Below are 20,767 nucleotides of genomic sequence, written 5' to 3'. Positions count from 1 at the left end.
ATGGCCAGGGAGGTGCGATCTGGTAAGAAAATGGCAACTCCTTTTGACTTTCATCATAAAGGAACAGCATGAGAGATGTTTCTTAAAAAAGCATTGCAGTGGTGGGGGGGGGGACGAGTGCCAGGGAGATGAAGTGACACATGGCCCAATGGAATTCTGCTGCCCAACAGAGACCCCTCTTCTGGCATGTAAAGGAAATGTTTTGACTACAACTTGTGTATTGCTGAATTATACTCTTATCCATTTCCAAATACCTGCCAAAGATAATGAAATATGAGGAAAAGTCATCCACATTTAGTAGCAGAAAGCCTGTTCTTTCCCAGGTCCATTGTTTGTAGCTCATGGCTCCAGAGTTTGTTTGGGAGCAGGCCTCCTGCATGCTGCTTAGATTCCAGCGTTGTGGGGAGTATTTTGTTCCTGGGTGCACAGCTGCTATAATGGCTGGGGTCAGCCTTTTGAGAATGAGAACACGCTGTCACTGGAACAGCAACCAAAGTATCTTCCAGCCTCCAGGTCCCCATTTTTGGAACCAAATCAAATACAGTCCGTCATGGAGCCATTGCTTTGCTTTTGTAGCTAATCATTTTCTCTTGTTTTTTCTCCCATTGCTATCGTGGTTGTCCTCCTTTTATAACCAAGATAAGATGTTTCCAGTTCTCTTGAGGATTCTTTTGATGAAATAATTCTATTTTATATTTGTATTTCTGTTGTAGCCTAGGGAGCATTTTTATGTGCACAAAGCCTTCTTTTGTGATCTTATCCAAGACAAACTTCTGAATCTTCTTTTTTGAAAAGTTACTACTGGCCTTAATAATACTTAAAAATCAGTTTACTGAAACGATTAAGGAAGAGCCTTCTGCCATAGAAAAAGGTACTCCACTGTTAGAATCTCTATAATCGTTCTTCTAAAGCAGGAGTCAACAATTTTTTGTTTGTTTGTTTGTTTTTTGTAAAGGGCCAAGAGTAAATATGTTAAGCTTTGTGAGCCATATGCTACCTCACAGCTACTCAATTCTGCCTTTGTAGTGTGAAAGCAGCCATAGCCAGTACATAAATGGATGGCTGTGGCTGTGTGCCAGTAAAACTTTATAAAGAATAACAGGCAGAGGGCCAGATTTGGGCCTCAGGCCATTGTTTGCTGACCTCTGTTCAGCATTTTGCATTTATCAACTGTCTTAGAAAATTATGGTTAAAACCTTAAGGTACATCACAATTCTTATTCCCATTTCACAGAGGAGAAAAACTGAATATCAGTCAATTTGTTGATCACGGCATTCATGATGAGTTTTAAAGGTAGACCAGGGCACTGGCATTAACAGCTTTAAAAACATTCCATTTTTAGGAATCTATCCTCAAGTTGATACAGGTTTCTATTTTTTTGAACATATATGTTCACCACAGCATTATTCGCCCTTTGGAGAACCTGGGAAACAACTTAAATGTCTAACAGTAAATTACCTACTCAAGTAATGTAATAGAGCCTTTAAAATGATGTTTATTATTAAAACATTATGAGTTAATGTTAAGTGACATAAATTTGAAAAATGTATGTCACGAGGCCTCAGTTAATTAAAATAAAGAGCAGGCATTTATAGTAGAAGACTGACAGGAAATATATCTAAATGTTAACAGTGTTTTTCTCTGGAGAGGAAGATTATCTGGGATTCTTATTTTGTGTGTATATGTGTGTGTTTGTATATATGAATTTTCTAAAAAGACTAGTTTTAGAATTAAAAAAAAACATTATAAGGGATAAATATGTAGATATAATCCTTCGACATTTTAGCTTCAGGGTAAATTCTGGCATTGATCTGTGCATTACTCTTGAGCAGGCCAGGATGCTGTGCCCTGTCCCCTTGGAGAGCGGGGGACCGGGGCTGGGCTGGCTGGCACTTTAGATGAGATCCCCACCCCGCCGGCCCGAGGCTCTCTGCTCCAGGAGAGGGTCCCTCTCAGGCTTGTAAACTTCCTGAGTGGAGCTTGCTGAACCACTTACACTCTAATTCTCAAAGGGGTTTAATTGAGCTCCTACATATAAATCTTCACATAACTCTTCAACATAGACATGTATGATCCCATTTTCCAGTCAATGAAACTGAGACACAGAGAAATTAAGTGACCTGCCCAAACTCACACAGCTCACACATGAAAGAGCTGTATCTCCAATCCTTGCTGCCCATTTCACTTTGAAAGAGCACAATTCAGGTTTGGAGTATATTGTTAACTCGCTAATAGCATACATTTGTACATCAAATCTAGAGCAGTAACTGCAGCAGAACCTGCCTACTGTCGGAGATGGGAATCTCAGGCAGAGGCCATTTGGCAGCTTTGTCAGTCATAATTTTTGGGGAGCAACTCCCTCTTTCCTCTTGTGACTTTTGGCCACATTCTTAAGAGAAGGAGCCACTTGGGTTTTACCATGTGATAGATGAGGACGTGAGGGTTTAGAGCAGGGACTTGAAGTGAGTATGGCCAAGCACACAAGATGCTCTTGGAATGACGGCTGGGATTTCGCATGGAAGATTAGGTGCATCTTGGTTCCTCGCTCTGTGAAGGGACCAAAAAGAAACCAATTCCTAAGTCAGCCCCAGATTCCACTGCCCTGTCTGTCACTTTGGGATAATTCTTCCTAACGTTGTAAAGGAAGGAAAGGGCTGAGGCTACAGGGATGTGGTGGGAAAGGCGAGGGGCTTGGAGTAAGAAGACCTGGGTGGAAGTAACTGTCCCTCACTTGCTAGCTGCTTAATCTGACAGAATTTACTTAAACTTCCTGAGCCTCAATTTTCACATCTGTGAAATGGGAATTCCATTAATAACTATTTCCCAGGATTGCTGTAAGGCTTAAATAAATTAATGTAAGTGAATATATTTAGTAAACTGTAAAGCACTGTGCTGTTCCTCATTATTCTGTCTGTCTCCTGGAGGAATAGGAAAATACCAGAGACACTGATGAGTTCAAATTTGTCTGAGGGGTGGTGGTGGTGGGGCTGGAGGTTTTGAGAAGCAGTAGCTGCTGTGAGGGGAGGCCTAGAGAACACATGGTTTTAAAAAGGAGGAACTAGGCTTAACAGAGTTTTTAAAGGGAAGATTTAGGGAAATGGAGTCCTGATAACTTGATAACTGGCTTCAAAATACCCAAAGGTAAGAATCCTACAGAAAAGGAATTAGAAGTTCCCCTTGTTGCTTTTCAGAAAAGAACTAGAACTGCTGGGTGGATATTCTAGAAAGACATATTTCGACTCTGGTAAGATAAAGCTTTCTAACCCTCTGAGCTGCCCAGTTTTCCTGGCTTGCAAAGTATTTGCCGAGTGTAAGGGAAGGCTGGAAGATGATCTGTCAAAGCATCGCTGAAAGGAAACTTGCATTGGCAGAGGTTAGACCAGAGCACCTCTTAGGATTTTCTTATGCCCTGCTTTGTGGTCTCATGAGGCTCTAACCATCAAATCTGAACACTGGTTCCCCCACCTCCCACATTTTCTTAGGATTTTCCTTTTTTGCTTGAGATCCATGTTGTTCACATGGGAATCTGATGGATGTGGGCTGATGTTGAATAGGGTTCATGGGGAATGGGATCCAGGACCTGGGCAGAAAGGTCCCTGGGCTGGACCCTAGGCTGGAGGAAGGTGGGGGGGAGGGAGACATTGTGGCAGGTGTGTTTATAGGTGGGGAAGGAGAAGGTGGGGCAAGTTCCTGTGTGGCTCTGTTTTCCCTGCAAAGAGCCCCATTGTAAGCAAGCTCAACACTCGGGTCAGCTGTGGGACAGAGAGTGATTCACATCCCAACACAGTGGGATTTGCGCTTTCAAGCATCTCACGGCTATTCAGTTTGTCACAAATCCAATTTCTGCATAACTTTTCAAGAACACACCTAGTGTATAAAGCTAGGCATGCTTCCATTCCAGAGGAGCCTGGAAAGGGGGTTCATTGTGCCTAAGGAAACCAGAGAAGCACATGGAGAAATAAACGTCGAGGCAGTTGTCTCTCAGGGTCATGACAGCAGATCATGGAAATGTGTTTTTTTCATTTCCTCATGTTCCGCTGCTCATGGGCTTCGCAGCTGTGATTTATTTTCAGAGCACACTTTGGAATTTGACAGACTCTCATGCTGGCCTGCTTCACAGCTGAAACCATTTGCCATTTGGTAGCTGATAAAGCAAGTGACAATTTACACTAAAACAGCCGTTACAAGAGAAGTGTCTGTGAATGAAACAGACAGGTGTCAAACCGAAGCACAGCTGACAGCACAGAATCGGCAAATGCTCAGGGTCCCCTCCATGTCGGCCACGCCAGAGCTCTCGACAGACCAAGATCTGGCTTCTCAGTCAAGTGGAATTCTGGGGTACACATCCTGCTTAAAGAAGGGGAAGTCAGCTTGAGCATGATAGCAGTTGCTGGAATTTGTACAGTGCTGTGCACCCCACTGAGCTCCTGTCCTTGTGTGAAGGGAAGCCTGGCACATGCCACCTGCTGTAGTAGGTGCTGATGTAGAGAGCTGGCGAGTTCTAATGTGGGGTGGCAGAGTGGGTGAAAGGGGAGCACAGGGTACTGCCGGAGTGTAGAAGAGGGAGGTGACACATTTTTACCCCTCTAATCCCCACTCTCCTTTTGGAGCAGTGGGACCCAGGGCTTGCTGTCGGCTTGGGGAAGGTACCTTCTTAAAGGCCCTTTCAATTTCATGTGATAGAAAGCCATCCAACTTAACTATTGCAAAGGGTCACTTTCTCATGCTTATTCTGCTCTATTTTTGTCCATAGCACTTATCTCCACTTAGTAATGTATCCTATTCAGTCCTGTCCTATCTCCTGGACTTTTTGTTCTCTCTCTAGCCCACTAGCACATGAGGCTCTTGGCTTGTTTAGTTCTCCACTGTATTCATTGTGCTTACATCAGCCAGCATCTACCTTATTTGTTAAAAGAGGGAGAGGTGACACCTTGAGCAAGCTGTAGAGATAAAGAGGAGCTAGTCCGGCCAGTGGAAGGGGATTGTCTAAGGCAGAGGGAGCTGCTGGGGAGGCCCAGAGATGAGAGCGCAGCAGTCAGGTGGCTGGAGCAGTGGGGAGGTGTGGGGTCTGCAGGAAGGTAGGGAGGGGAAGCCGTGGCCGTGAGCAGAGGCCAGTCTTGGAAGGACTTTTGCACTGGGCTGCAGGACTGAGGTTTTATTGGGAGCCAGTAGTGGGACACATGAAAGGTTTCCAGGAAGAGTGCAACATGATCATTTGTTTTATGTCTCCCAGGAAACCCACATTTATTGCTTGCCTTCTGTGCATAAATCACACATATCTATGTTACATCACAGTCATCCTGAGGATAAGGTCTTCCTCCTCCACTTTATTGAAAAGAACTGTGGGTCAGTGAGGCTCAGTGCCTGGGGTCACACAAGTGACACACAAAGCATTTTTGTGTATCAAATAAAGAATTCTGGTTGCAATGCAGAGCATGGATTGAAGAGGGTAAGACCGAAGGAAGGAGACCATGATGTGCTTTTGTGGTGGTCCCAGGCACGCCCCCAAGAATGACAGATTTAGTGCAGTAGCCATGCAGACAGAAGAAGTGGGCAGGCCAAAGATATTTATGGGAGGTGGAAATGATAGAATATTCATGACTGATCAGATGTTGGGCTGAGCTTTCCATATTCTTTATTTAATAAGCTTTGTAAGCCACCTTCTATGAGCAAAGGCAGTTCTAAGCAGTCTATGTATTAACTCATTTGATCCTCACAACAACCATATGAGGAAAGTACTAGTATTATCCTCATTTCTCATATGAAGAAACTGAAGCAGAGAGAGGTTAGTTCACTTTCCCAGACTCACACAGTAAGTGAGGGAAGCAGGATTAAAATCTAGGCAGTGAGGCTCCAGAGCCCACGCTCTTGACTACTAGATTTCTAACTTGAGCAACTGAGTAGTGGTGGCACCCATAGCTAAGGTGGAGAACCGTGGAGAGAACAGCTTTGAACAGGAAGACAAATTTAGTTTTGGACATGTGGCACATCATCTGCCTTTGAGGTGCCCAAGAGACAATTAGACAGCTAGGAGCTTCCAAAAGAGTTCTGGGTGGAGATGGACATCTTGGTGTCATCGACATGTCGGGGGTGTGGTGTGGCCAAAGGAGTCATTGGGGGTCCCCAGCAGGGAATGGGAGAGCAAAGGCTCAAGGCTCCACCCTGGGAATGCCAGCGCTGAGGGGCTGGAGCGAGGAAGAGGAGCTGCCCCAAGGACCGAGAACCAGAACAGGAGAAGCAGGATAAAGAGGTCTTGGGAGAGAGTATGCCCAGAAGGAGGGAGTGGTCGAGGCGAAGGACCAAGGACTAGAGGGCTTGGAGAGTGTGAATTAAATTTGGAAATAAGACGGGACTTGGTGCCAGGGTCAGAGTGGAACCAGTGGAGCTACCGTGACTAAAGGTGGACTGCAGTGGCCTGAGCCAGTGAGGGAAGCAGGAGATGGAGATGATGAGAGAGGACACAACCCTGACTGCAGATGGAAAGAGAAAGGACAGGAACTTGAGAGAGAATTTTTCCCCTAAGGTGGGACAGATTTGATGATGTTTAAATATTATAGTAGGCAGTAGGGAGGGGAAAAGTTGAAAACAGCAGGGGGAGGAAGGGAGTTAGTTGATGGAATGGAGTAGGGGATGGGGTAATACACTGAGGTTCAGCACTTCTTCCTCTGAGATTGGGAGTGGGTGGAGGAGAGAAGGTGGGTCATGGATGCAGAAGAGTTTGGAGCTGTTTTGGTGTAGGTCCAGAGAAATTAAGAGGCAAAAATCCATTTATACTGCTTATTACTTAATGCCAACCTTATTGAAAAGTACTTTTGTGGATGGGTATTGTCGTAGGTGCTGGGATATAACATTTTTCAAGGAGGTTCCTCCCTTCGAGGCACAGAATTCAAGGAACAAGATAAGTGGGCGTTAATTAAACCATCACAATACACTGTGCTAAGTGTTATAATAGAAAGGTCTATTTCTTGCACTAGACATGATGGTAGAGACCATATTGAACATATTTGCATCTCCAGAGCCTCCAAGATGCCTAGTACATCAAAAGCATTGGATAAATATTGAATGAATGAGTGAAAGATGAAAGAATGAAAAAATGGACAGGAAACACAGCTTGAAAACCCAGAAAAGGCTTCCAGGGGTTGTGACATTTGAGCTCGTCCTAAGTGTGAGTAGCAGTTCACCAGGACAGCTCGCATGGGATGGAATGAGGATTTCTGGCAGAGGGGACCATATCTGCAAGTGTGTGAGGACACAGGGTACAGGTAGGGATGCACGCCAAGTGGTTTGAAGAGGCAGAGGTCCAGAGCTACACTCTGTACTCTCCGGGAACCACTGGCCACAGATGATCTGAGCACTGGTAATAGGGCTAGTCCAATTGATTTGTGCTTTAAGTATAGAATACACACTGATCTCAAAGATTTAGTATGAGGAAAAGAATGCAAAATGTCTCCTTAATAATTGTTTCCATTGATGACATGTTGGAATGGCAATACTTTATATAAGTTATTAAAATTAATTTCACCTGTTTCTTTGAACTTTGTTTTAATATGCCTAATACTGGCTTTATATTATATATCTATAGGCCAGGACTGGTAGAGCGTATGAGATGTGAGAGTGACAGGAAATATAGATTAGATGAGTCTGAGAGGCAGGCAGGCACCAAATTACGAAGGACTTTGGAAGGAGTTCCTGTCAGTGAAGTTTTAAGCAAAAGGGGACACGGTGAGATATGTGTTGTGAATCACTGTCAGCCTTGTGAAAGGTGGACGAGGAAGAAAGGATGCTGAAATGTGGGAGTTAGAGAGGAGGTCCTTGCATGTGTCCGGTGAGGGAGGAGGAAGAGATGGACAGACAGGGACTGACTGAGTGAAGGGGGTGAGGGAGAGGAGGGACTTGGAGATGACATCTCTGTTCTGACTTAGGTTTCTGTGTTGATGGCGATGCTCTTGCTAGTATTTGGTTGTTTGGGGAGGAGAGAGTGTTGCTGCCTTTGAGATATAGAGTCAGATGCCAGTGGTGTAAATTGGGAGCTCAGGAGAGGGAGGGTTGGGGGTGGTGGTGTAGCTTTAGGATTATTACCATATACAGAGGTGATCATTAAAACCTTGGGGTGGATAAAATTGTGTAGGGGGCATATAAGATGAGAAGAGATGGTGGCTGAGGCTGGAGCCTTTGAGGAATCTAGCAATTAAGAGGCAGACAGGAGAAAAGTTTGGAAAGCGGTATGTTAGAACCCAAGGATAGAGATTTTTGAGAGTGAATCCATGTGTAGTAGTGTCAAGATAACAAAGCAGTCAGATAAGACAAAGAAACATGTTTTGGATTCAGCATTAAGAAAGTTGTTGGTGACTTTGGCAAAAGCTGTTTCTGTGGAGGAGTGGGATAGAGCCAAATTGGAGTGACTTGAGCTGTTGGAATTTAACAAAGCAGAGACAATAAGTGTAGACTGTTCTTTGAAGGAAACAAGGCACTTTGAATTGTATGGATTTCAACTCTTCCTGTACGTTCTGCCAAAGAATGTTGAGAATTCCAAGAAGCAAATAATTTCTACTTGTCCTCATTAGCAGAACATTCGGAGAAAGTGCTTTCCCCACTCCACCCTCCCAATCAAAGGCAGAGGTTTATGAACTTGTCCTCTCTCTCCCCCAGGCCGGATCTTGGACCTGAAGACTGGGACAGTCAAGAAAGAAGGGCAGCAGTCGTCCATGAGGATGTGTATGGGTTCGCGGCGGTCCTTCATCTGCAGGATGAGGTCTATTTGGGTGAACAGGGCAAATGGGTGTGGTTGGTTTGCCCCTTTAAGATCTACCATTAAGAGCCTCAGCCACTCTGCTGAGATCACATGTGCAGACTTGGTTTCATCCAATGACTTCCCATCTTCTTGACCTCAGCCTGTAAACCTACAGACCCCTTGGTCTGTCTTGGAAAGGCCTCCTCACCTTGTCTGATCTCCCATCATTTTCTGCCCATTTCTAGGTTGCCATCTCTTGTCCATCGTGTCTCCCAATTTTCTACCCATTCTTCAAGGCCCTTCTCAAATCCAACCTCCCCAGGCTCCATGTATCTTTTTGTATGCGATCCACTGATTTCACACATACTTTTTTATTTCCTTTAATTGGTCTTTAATCATTGTATTGTTGGTTGGCTCCACATCTAAATTATTATTGCCCTGAGGATAGGAGCTGTGATTTGTACCTCTTTAAACCTCCCACAACATCCAGCAGAATGCTCTGCACATATTTGGTGAATGTGTGGTTATTGAAGAAATGCAGGAGTGACTGGACTTTGGAGTAATCGGGGGAGTTTAGTCATGTCCCCAAAGGAGGGAGAGCTAGGATCTTGAATCCTCAGTGCCAGTTCAGGTACCCCTGTGCCTTCAACCCTGTGGCCCCAGAGGGATAATGATGCCTCTCATTCATTCGTTCATTCATTCACTCAACTAATTTATGTTGAGGACCTGCCTGTACCAGGCACTCTTCAAAGTGCTGGAAATACAGTGTTAAACAAAGTCAATAAAATCCCTGCCCTCGTGAAACGTCATTTTAGTGAGGGAGATCCACAGTAGACAAAATACCAAGCAAATATATATTTCAGACAGTGATAACTGCTGTGGAGAAAAATAAAGCAAATTTAGAGGGAAGAAGAAGTAGTAGGAGTTTGTTAATTTGTATGTTGTATGGGGTGATTAAGGGAAAGCCCTACTGATAAGACGATGTTTGGGTACAGACCTGAAGGAGGCAAGCAAATGAGACATGGGAATATCTAGAGGGAGATAACACCAGGTAGAGGGAGTAGGAAGTACAAAGGCCCTGAGGCACAGCTGTCCTTGGCATGTGTGAGTTGCACCAGGGAGGTTACTGTCACAGGAGCAGAGTGAACAGGGCTGAGGTGCGAGGAGGAATGGAAGAAACGAGATAGAGAAGTAGCAGGTATCAAATCCCATGGCTTTTACCCTGAATGAGATGGGAGGCCACTGAAGTTTGAGCATAACAGTGACATGTTCTGAATTATATTTTCAAATATGACTGGGGCTTCACAAGGGCAGTAAACTGGGGCAGATGGCCTGGGGACAGAATATGTTGGGGTTTTCCAGAGAAACCGTATCGACAGGAAACATAGTAAGATGTTTATTATAAGGAATTAGTCCACGCAACCCCAGGGGCCACCAAGTCAAAACTCCATAAGGCAGGCCGCAAGCTAGACATGCTGATAAACGGGAGGCCAAAGTCCTTAATCTGAATTCCTCAGGGGAAACTGGCTGGCTGAAAATTTCAGCAAGAGCCATTGCTGAGGTTGTGTCTCTATTCTTCTGACCTCTGAAATCCTCAAATCTGGCTTTTAAGACTTCTAACTGATTGGATGAGGAGACTCACCACATCACTGAGGGCAGTCTTCTTTTTGATTGTAATCGACCAATTATAGATGTGAATCCTATCTAGAAATTCCCTCACAGCAACAAGCAGTCCGGTGCTTGACCAAACAACTGGACACCATACCTACCCAAGTTGACACTAAAAATTAACCATCACAGAGAACAAGGGTAGAACTGAGAAGACTATTGTAACAATGCGGATAAAAACCTGGGAATATGGTGGTGGTAAAAATTGCTCTGATTTTAAATATATTTCAAAGACGGAGCCAGCAGACATCCAAATGGAGAAGTTGAATAGACAGTTGGACATATAATTCTGGAATTCAAGGGAGACTTTGGGACTGAAGCTGTGGGCTTGGGGACTGAAGTCATAGAGATGGTACCTGCAGCCCTGAGGCCTCATGAGATCACCGGGAGGTGAGTGTCGGTAGAGAAGGGTCAGAGGGCTGAGCCCTGGGACACGCCTGCATCGGTGAGATGAGGAAGAACCAGCAAGGGGACTGAGAAGGAGCAGCAAAGGAAGTGGGAGGAGGACAAGAAGGTGAAGGAAGTTTCAAGGAGGGAGGAGTGATCAGCTGCCAGTTGCTTTTGATGGATCCCAAAAATGAGGGTGGAGGATCAGTCTCTCAATTGCACAGGAAGAACCAGGCAGGTGAGCAAGATGGACAGAGCCTCCGCCTCCTCCAGGAAGGAAGCTTGTCCCTGCCATCCCTGACCCGTTCTCTCCCTTGCTGTCTTGGAGCACCGCTCCTGACAACGGTCTCACTCCAAAACCTGCAGCCTTCCCATGAAGCGATGGATCCAGGTTAGCAAGTATTTTCCTAAAGCAGCCAACTCTCATTTAAACAAGGCATAAGAGTAAGGGCTACACGGAGAGAGGTGAGGAAGTAATGGAGGGTCCCAAATCATGGCTACCACAAAGCCAGCCCACATGATTCCACGCAGCACGGGTCTTGGTTTAGCCCTCAGCCATGTCCTGCACTATCCAACCTCCTCTTCTCCACCAAGCTCCCCATCACCGTTGATGCTCAGGGTCTCAGACCTGGGCTCAGTTGAGCCATTCACAGATGTCATTTTCATCCAGTCATTTGCTACTGGAACTGTGATGTATACTTGATCATCTGTTGGATACTATGAAGTTCCAGACAATAGATGTTTTAAAATAAATATCATTCTCATAATTCAAAGTAATCTTTTAACGTATATGTTCTTTTTAAGTGAAATCTATTAATCTGCAGACTATTAATATGCTCCAGGTCACAAAGGTGGCCTGTGTTGAGGCAGGGCCTGGCTCTCTAATCTCTGGCTGGGCCCACCGAGCCAGCAGAGAATTCTGCTCCTTTTTTGTTTTTTAAGAAGAAGAAATGCCCCTTTAGGGATTTGAGTATAGCCATCCTTTCCTCCAAATCTGCTCCTCTCCAGGCCAAACATCTGGAATTCTTCCAGAAGACCTTGATGAAATCCCCTTCATCATCTGCCCCAAGTCACAAGATGATTCTGGAGTGACAAAATACCCGAAAGCTTCCATTTAACTTAGTATTGAGTGTCTGAATGCTGTCTGCCTGTCTGCTCATCTGGCAGGAGGAGATTCAGATGTATCAGCCTTCCCCCCAGGGATAACCTCCCATCAGTTAAAGTAGTCGGCTGCAGCAGGGTCCTTCCTACAGTGCTCCAGTCAATAGAGGAAAAGCCCATCCTAGCTCGGGGTGCAACATAAAAGTTTAATTGCACCATCCAAGCAGTTCCCATATTAGTACATTTATTGGCAGCATCATGGTACACCGTTTCTATTAGTAGCCTGTTTAAAATACCATTAGGGCCGTTATCACTGCCCTGTCCTCCAAATTCAGGCAGTCCCCCCTTTGCCCTGGTCCCACTCCAGGGAACTTGCTTGAGGTTGGTTCCTGGTGCCAAGCCCACACTGCCCAGCTTTACATCTGAGGGGGGCAGGCCTGCTGTCTGCTGAGAGCATAACCTTCTCGTCCAAATAAAGCAGCATATGACAGCTTAGTTTCAGAAAGTCACTGAATATAGTCTGCCAGAAAAGGGCAGAGCATCATGCCAACATCATGGGCAGCCATATCATGGATTGAGCCTGCTGTGAAAGCCACACCAGTACTGGCAGCTGTCCAAGGTCTCAGAATAAAATTGGACTGTTGTGTTTGCTGTGTTGAACATTAAGACATCAAGGATATTACTTGTCGTGTGGTCAGATCTGGAAACACGTGTAAAGAGTGACCATACCATGCACCGGTCACAGCCTGGCTGCAGTGCAGGCTTTGGATGTACAGAGCTGGGATGCTGAGAAGGTCATTGAGAGGGGAAGCAGAATCTGTCCTCCAGAGTGGACAATGTGGCATCTCACATCCCCTGCAGAGAAGGAGTCAGAAAGACCTGATTATTTACCTACGCATCTCTCCATCCCCACATTCTCCTCTGCTATCAACAGGATTCCAGCTGCCTAGTTATTCCTAGTGCCAGAACATTGCAGGGGAGGAGGGAGAGTTTCTATAACTGATTCTAAAGCTTGAGAAGATGCTTCTGCTCATTAACTGGCAACATTTTCTTTGATGGCCAGAAGAGACTTGGTTGCCATCATCAACCCCTTTCCTATTTCCTGAAAGCCACCCAGTTACACAGAAGTGATCCCCAGGACTGAGCATGGCCAGGCTCCTCTAGTCTTTCTGTAGGTCTCCAGCATCTGGGTTGGGCCCTGCAATAATTTCTGTATACATTAAAAAGTGGGTCACTCTCTCCTTGCCTTTGGTGACAATTGAAATTCCAAGGCATCCAAGCCTGCTTCTACACTTTGGGAGGAAATAAGCCATAGATGTCTCCTAAATAAACCTGGAAGCCTCATTAAGGCACATCTACTTGACCACAGCACTATGTGTTTTATAAGCTTGTCTTGGGTCTTCATTCATTCTAATGTATTTATCAACTCTTAGGTGTGGAAATGCTCCTTTGGACCACCTTCCTTTAAACAGAATAACCACCATGAGGAAAAGGTTCAGGTCAGTCAGACTTGCTGATGTCTGCTTTTGGGCTGTGCTGTTAGAGAGAGCTAAGGAGTATCAACTCAGAGGGGCTGAGAGTAGAGGGGACCCAGAGACCAGTGCCTCAGCTTGTAGTGACTTGAATAAGAATAAGGAGTTGGATGAAACTTATTTGGAACTTTTAGATCATGTGGGAGGAGGGAAACTGGATGGTGGGAACTCAAGATTCAAAACCACAAGGCAAACGGGTGAACCCAGGAATTTAGATCATTTTCATTTTGCTCCCACCCTCCCTGCAATCTGATGAAAACACTTTCACAAACATTCTTTCTTTAGGAATGGCCTTGGCCCTGTGAAGGAAGGGGAAGCCCAGTATGCTGTGGTCCACTGCACAGGATACATTAAGGCCTGGCCACCGGCAGGTAAGCTGAACCCACAGATTTTCTCCAGGGGAATTGAATGCCATTCCCACCTTACCATGTGCATGGGTATCGTGTTAGAAATGTATTCTTGTACAAGGAGGCAGGGTCTGATTTTTCTCTGTAGTTAGGACATAGAGATCTTTGTAATTGGGAAGAGTTCCTCCCATTTGAAAGAAAGGTTTCTAAAGAGAACTAATCCTACAAAGGTGATTGGAGCCTTAGCAGTTCATTTCTGCACTGTCACCCAGAGCACTCTACAAAGGCAGAGTGGCAATTTGAGATGATGGTGATAGCCAAGGCTTAGTATACCATCTTTGCCATATGAAATCCAGTGGTATAGAAGCCATATCCCAGATTCACCTGAAAAAATTTGAAGGAAAATTAGCTTTTAACTGCCTTTTACCTGCTTTTATTGAAACCAGCATTAATAAGGCTTTATAGAATAAAACACATTAGTTTGTTCATGTAAATGTAGTATTATTACCAGAGCCAAATAGAAAATTGTAAGTTTGGGATAGTCAACCATAATTTATAAAATCTGGAGAAAAGTATAAAATCATAGCTAATAAGAAATCTATTGGCATATTGCAATTCTCCATGTCCCTGCTACAAATACAGAAATGCTCAATAAAACATAATAGGAAACAAATATAGCTATATATCCTAGCTTGCAGAACAGCAAAGGGAAATACGCAGGTGCCAGAAATGAGAGAATTTATAGCTGAAAAGGTAAGCACACAACCTGATGTCACTGCAGTCCAGGAGAATATCAGATCCAGATGCATATCCTGATAGCTAGGGAATTTGATCTTAACATCCATATGGAAACAGGAAAAGGAGCACTGAAACCACTGTTATAAAGCCAAGATTCTGGGAGGGCAATGTTAGGGGGAGCAGAAAAATTTTACTCATTGACCCAGGACAGGGACAAGAATGCTTGTCCCTGCTTAGGGCACTGTGTAGGAATAAAGCCTCCCATAAGATATCAAAACCCTAAACCTGGGCAGCATATGGGCTAGAGTCCATATTTGAACAGTCCACATGAACCAGGACTCATAATCAGGAAGATCGTGTAATATCTGCTCCCTGGTTCAGGGAGATCACAAGTACACTGTAGGAACACTTCTACATCACAGCGTACATGGGTCATCTCAGTGTCTGTCTCTTCTCTCTATCTGACAAATGCACACACACACACTCAAACATATACAAACACACACAAAACATATGTAGACTGTTCTAATTTTGCCTGCACTTTTGAAAATATTTTTCTGAGTATGGAATTCTGAGTTAACTCTTTCAGCACTTTAAAGATATAACTTCATTGTCTTCTGGTTTGCATCGTTTCTGACAAGAAGTCTTCTGTAATTCTTATCACTGTTCCTCTCCGTGTGATCTGCCTTTTTTCTCTGAGTGCCTTCAAAATTTTCTGTTTTCTTTGGTTTTCAGCAGTTTGACTACGATTTCATTATGATGTGTCTACATGGTGTGTATGTATGTGTTTGGTATTTAATATGCTTGGAGTTGTCTGAGGTTCTTGGATCTGTGTTTTAATATCTTTCATTATTTTTGGAATATTCTCACCCATTATCTCTTCAAATATATCTTCTTTTTTGTGCCCCCCCCCCATTCTGGGATTTCAGTTAAACTTAAGTTAAACCACAGCTCTTGGGGCTTAGTTGCATTTTTCTAGTCTTTTTCTCTTGTGCTTCAGTTTGGATAATTTAGATTGACCTATCTTCAAGTTCACTGATTCTTTCTTCAGCTGTGTCAAGTGCACCAGTGAACCCATGAAAGGAATTTCTCTGTGTGTTGTGTTTTTATTTTTTGAATTTCCATTTGGTTCTTTCTTATAATTTCCAACTTTCTGTTGAAATTCCCCATGTTTCTGCATATTGTTCATCTTTCCCACTAATTATTAATCATAATCATTTTAAATTTCTAACAGCTAGATCCTCTCTGAGACTAGGTCTATTGAGGACCTTGTCTCTTGAAAACAGATTGTTTTACTTTTCTGTGTGTCTTCTAATTTTTAATATATTGCTAGACATCATGAGTAGGCCATAGAGACTGAGATAAATAATATTTATCCCTGGAAGTGGGTATGCCTTTTCTTCTCCTAGGTCATTATTCTGGAAGGTTAAGACAATCTAGTCAAGAGTTGAGCTGGATTTGGATTTTTTTTGTTGCTTTGATGACCTTTTATGTACCCCTGTCTTTGAATTTCTTTAGTGCAGGGTTTCTCAGCCTCAGCATTATTTAAATTTGGAGCTACATAATTCTTTGTTTTGGGGGCTATCTTCTGCATTGTAGGATATATTTAGCGGCAAGCATGGCCTCTACCCATTAGGTGACAGTAACACACAACCCCACTCCAAATTGTGAGAACAAAAATATCTCCATACATTGCCAAATATTCTGGGAGGGAGGGGCAGGGGGAGGCAAAATCACCCCTGGATAAGAAGCACTGCTTCTTAGTGCTTAGGGTGGGAGCTGGGTTGCCTGAGTGTTCTTATCATTGTTTCTATTTCAACATCAGCTTTCAGCCTTCCCTGTGTGTCTGTGCCTCAGAGGTAGCCTCTCTCCATTCTCTCACCCCTTCCCCAGCAGTGAATAGGCATTGCTTATTACTCAGCGCCTGCTAGCCTCGTGTTGGTTGGCTGATCCAGCCTCAATCTTAGGAAGACCCTTTGTGCCTGGGGTTTTCTCAGTGATTCTGCTCCTTCTCCCCTTGGTAGCCAAATGCTGCCTTGTATATTTGGCAGGTCTTTTGTGGAAGAGAGTTTCCTGCCTCTCCCCCAGCTATAGTCTGGTGTGGGCCCAGGACAGGGAGAGAGTTTTATTTTTCACCCTTGCCCCAGCCACAGCATGTCTTCCCCTGTTCCCTGGGATAAGTTCCTTTGTAGTTAAAATATACAAAACAAAACCAGAAACAAACAAAAAATATTTCTAACCTGAGAAGAGGCAGAGACTTTCTTAATGTGATTAAAAAAAAAAAAAAGTATCTACCAGCCTATTGCATCTATCATGCTTATTGGTTAAATATTAGGAGCCTTCCTTCTAAAATGGGGAATGGGTAAAGACTGTCCTCTGTTATCACCTTCATTCAACATACTACTGGCAACCCCAACCCAGTTCAATAAGAGATGAAAAAAATCTGAATATAAATGAGAGTTAGAATGGAAAAAACTAAATTGTTGTTATTTGCACATGTTATAGTGTATACATAAACAATCTAAAATAATCTATAAGCAGTTGGAAATAACAAGAATTTGACAGAGTTGCTGGATATAAGATAAATATACAGAATAAGCAAAAAAATTAAAAATACAGATTTTTTAGAAATATCCACTTCCTGCGTATTTGTTTCCTAGTGCTGCCATAACAAGTTACCACTAACTAGTTTCTTAAAACAATAAAAGTTTCTTCTCTCATAGTTCTGGAGGCTAGTAGCCCAAAATCAAGTTCAGCAAGGTTGTTTCTTTTGAGGCTCTGAAGGAGAATCTGTTCCCTGCCTCTCTCCTGGCTTCTGGTGGTTGCGGCCGTCAATGGCATTTCTTGCCTTGCAGCTGCATCATTCCAGTCTCTGCTTCATCATCACATGGTGTTCTCCCTGTGTGTCCCTGAGTCTCTGTGTCTCTTCTTATAATCCAGTATGACCTCATCTTGATTACATCTGCAAGACCCTGTTTCCAAATCACGTTCACAGGTACCAGCGGTAGGGCTTCAACATATCTTTTGGGAGATGCAGTTTGGCCAACAATACCTAATAACAACATTTCTTAGGAATATATATACATTTCTTAGGAATAAGTCTAATAAAGGTAATGTAAGAACTTGGGAGAGAAAATAATAAAACTGAATGACAAGACAAAAAAAGAAGATCAAAACAGAAGTTTAGGTATGCCATGTTCAAGGATGGGAAGCATCTCCTTACGTTAATGTATAAACTCCTCTCAATTCCAATCAAAATATTTTTAAATAAATTAGTTTCAAAACTTGATATGTTGAACCTTAAATTCATATTTAATGGTATAGGGCCAAGATTATCCAAGACAAATTTGAAGAAAGTAAGAAGAGGGAGGGGATTTTACATTACCAAATTACAAAAGTTTTTTAAGCTATTAGTAATTAAAATGAAAGACTAATGACAGTGAACCAAAATAAAATTGCAGAGACTCACGTATCTGACACAGGAAGCATTAAGTTAATTTGGTGGAGAAGGCTGGTCTGTTAATAACTGAGTCTTGGATAAAATTAGATCACTTACTTTTACCATATCTAAAAATAAATTTTGGGTTTGTGAACAGCAAAATTTCAAATATTTAGAAGAAATTGAGGACAGTATTTTTTTAACATCAGGTAGGAAGAGATTTCTTAAAATATAAAAGGCACAATTTTTTAAATAAAAAATTGATACATTTGACTATATTAAGACAGAAATACATAAATAATAGAGGGGGATAAGGGATATGGGATGGTTTGGGTGTTCTTTTTTTATTTTTTTCTTTATTTTGGAGTAATGAAAATGTTTGAAAATTGATTATGATGGTGAATACAGAACTATATGATAATACTGTGAGCCATTGATTGTATACTTTGGATGAATTATATGGTGTGTGATTATATCTCAATAAAATTGCATTAAGAAATAAAAAAGACAAAAGTGCTCTAATGTGAAACACAATTGCTCAATGTCTAAACAACAAAGATAAATACACACACACACACACACACAAACACGTATATACTGGAAACTACATAATACAGGTTTAGCCAAGCTTAAAATTAAAAACAATATATATAACTGAATACTTCTTCCAGTAATAATAAAAACAAGATAATAAACAAAAAATTAATACTTCTACATGACAAGACATCATTCATATAGGTGAAGTATAAGCCATAGACTCAGAGAAGGTATTTCCAATGCATATAACAGAACAGGGATTAGCATTAGAAGGATTTAAAGAATTCCAGAAATCAGTAAGTTAAAGAAAAACAATTCAGAAGAAAAATAGGCAAAAGATATATACAGGCAAGAAAAATAATTCCATATGGTATTATGCTTAACTTCAGTAGTACTAAGATACATGCTAATTAAAACAACGAGATATATTTTCTTTTTGTCTTACTGGCAAAAAAATAAATAATCTGAGGATGTGGAGAACTAGGAAATCTGATACAATGCTGGTGGGATCTAGAGTGATACCTTGGGAGAGCAGGTTGGTTTTATTCTGGGGAAGCTGAAGACACACTGCAGAGGACCTTGTAATTCTGCTTCTAGTTTTTGCCCTAGAAAGGAAGCCCTTGTGTATGTGCACAAAGGTATATTCACGAGTATATTCTTTGAAGTAGTGTTTGAGATAGTGAAAAATGTGAAACTCCTTAAATGTCTATTGATGGAATAACCAAATAAGTGAACTACATTTGTACGGCAGTGTACTATGCATCCGTTAATATTAATTAACTATATCTGTATGTGTCAGCATGGATAATTCATGAAAACATAATGTTGAATGAAAAAAAGCAAGGAGCAAAAGAACATTTACAGCTAAACTGACCAAGGTGAAAAAGAGAAGACTTAAATTACTAAAATTGGGAACAACAGAGGAGACATCACTACCAACCTAACAGAAATAAAAAGATTGTAAGGGAATTCTGTGAACATTTCTGTGCCAACATATGATATAGCCTAGATGAGCAATCAAGGATATGGTATATTAGATAGCTCATTATAGAGAGATAAACTCAGGAGTCTTTAGCTGGTAATTTAAGCCATAAGCTTCTTCTTACCACTGGAAAAAAAGGAAGGGGAATTGAATCAGGGAGCCTTTGAATTGCATGGGAAATTGTTTATTTCTTTAAGATAAAAGTAATGTGAAGCAATGTGTCATAATGTTAACATGTTTTAAATCTATATACTGGATACATAGGTTGGAATTACATTATTTCTGTACTTTTTTTGTGTGTTTAAATGATAAAAGAAATTAAAATCATATTATAAAAAAATGTGGCACACAAACTATTCTGGCCACAAAACCCAACAAATGTACTGGTCAATGAAAGCCTATGCTTTATATCACTGTAATTTAAAGCAAATACCAGTATTTTAGTGACTACTCAAACAAGTCATGATGTTAAATAAATATGAATGAATTTATGTAAAGTATATGCAAAGCAGCGATAGCAGTAATAATTGTTACAAATAACGCTGAAAAATATGCACTTGAATAAATTCTTACACAGATCACTGCAGTTCATGTAAACAAACAAATGTTTGAATACAAAGGGCACAAAGCATATGGCAAAAGAATAAATTTGAAGACATCCAATGCCATCTTAATGCTTGGGATAAATCACATATTTCACAGAATACTGGTAATTCTCAAGCAAATGAAAAATAGGTGAGTTCTAAGATAAACCAGCTTGAAGTTAAAGTTAATATTATAGTATTGACTCTGTTGGGCATTAGGTTATGATAGTAATAGATTATAGTAATAACAAATTTGAATCTTTCATGTTAGGGGAATAATCCAGACCCTCTCGACCAACTCAGGGATCTGTAGGCAGCATTCCTTTGCGGAGATGTTTAATGTCGCTACGCTCCATCAATAGAGGGTGAAGCCTTGCTGTCTTCTGGTACCTTATACCTCTTCCGTGCGAGGCCTTCCATCCATGCTATGGATTATTTGGCAGCAAATCAATTTCTAGATACTTGAAAAAATAAAAATTGAGTTTCCTATATCCATAAATATAGGTAAACATCTTAACTCAGTTCTTAAGTGTGCGTAATAATAATAATGATAATAGTGAACAGTTACTGAATATTTATTATTGCCAGACACAATTATAAAGGTTTTATATGTCTATATAAATACATAAAGGCACAGTCAGAGAAATGACCTGCCCAAGCTCATACAGCTAGTGCATAAATAATGGAGCCAACTTTATTCTAAAGCTTGTACCTTCATTAG

The 20,767-nt window shown here is 41.9% G+C and overlaps 1 protein-coding gene across 6 annotated transcripts in view; it reads left to right on the top strand.

Annotated features, from left to right (window-relative positions):
* ARNT2 (aryl hydrocarbon receptor nuclear translocator 2) overlaps positions 1–20,767 on the top strand; it is a 214,929-nt gene that overhangs the window by 115,075 nt on the left and 79,087 nt on the right. For all 6 annotated transcript variants that reach the window (XR_005216382.1, XM_037833232.1, XM_037833235.1 and 3 more), the window contains exons 6-8: positions 8,650–8,752; positions 13,321–13,386; positions 13,705–13,790. Coding sequence is in view for 5 of the 6 variants with exons in the window: in XM_037833232.1 (XP_037689160.1) it covers positions 8,650–8,752; positions 13,321–13,386; positions 13,705–13,790 (255 nt within the window). In the remaining variant the exon portion in view is untranslated. The remainder of the gene's footprint in view (positions 1–8,649; positions 8,753–13,320; positions 13,387–13,704; positions 13,791–20,767) is intronic.

The sequence above is a fragment of the Choloepus didactylus genome, chromosome 4, assembly GCF_015220235.1.
Source record: "Choloepus didactylus isolate mChoDid1 chromosome 4, mChoDid1.pri, whole genome shotgun sequence".
Taxonomy (NCBI): domain Eukaryota; kingdom Metazoa; phylum Chordata; class Mammalia; order Pilosa; family Megalonychidae; genus Choloepus; species Choloepus didactylus.
This window is presented reverse-complemented; position numbering and strand designations above follow the sequence as displayed.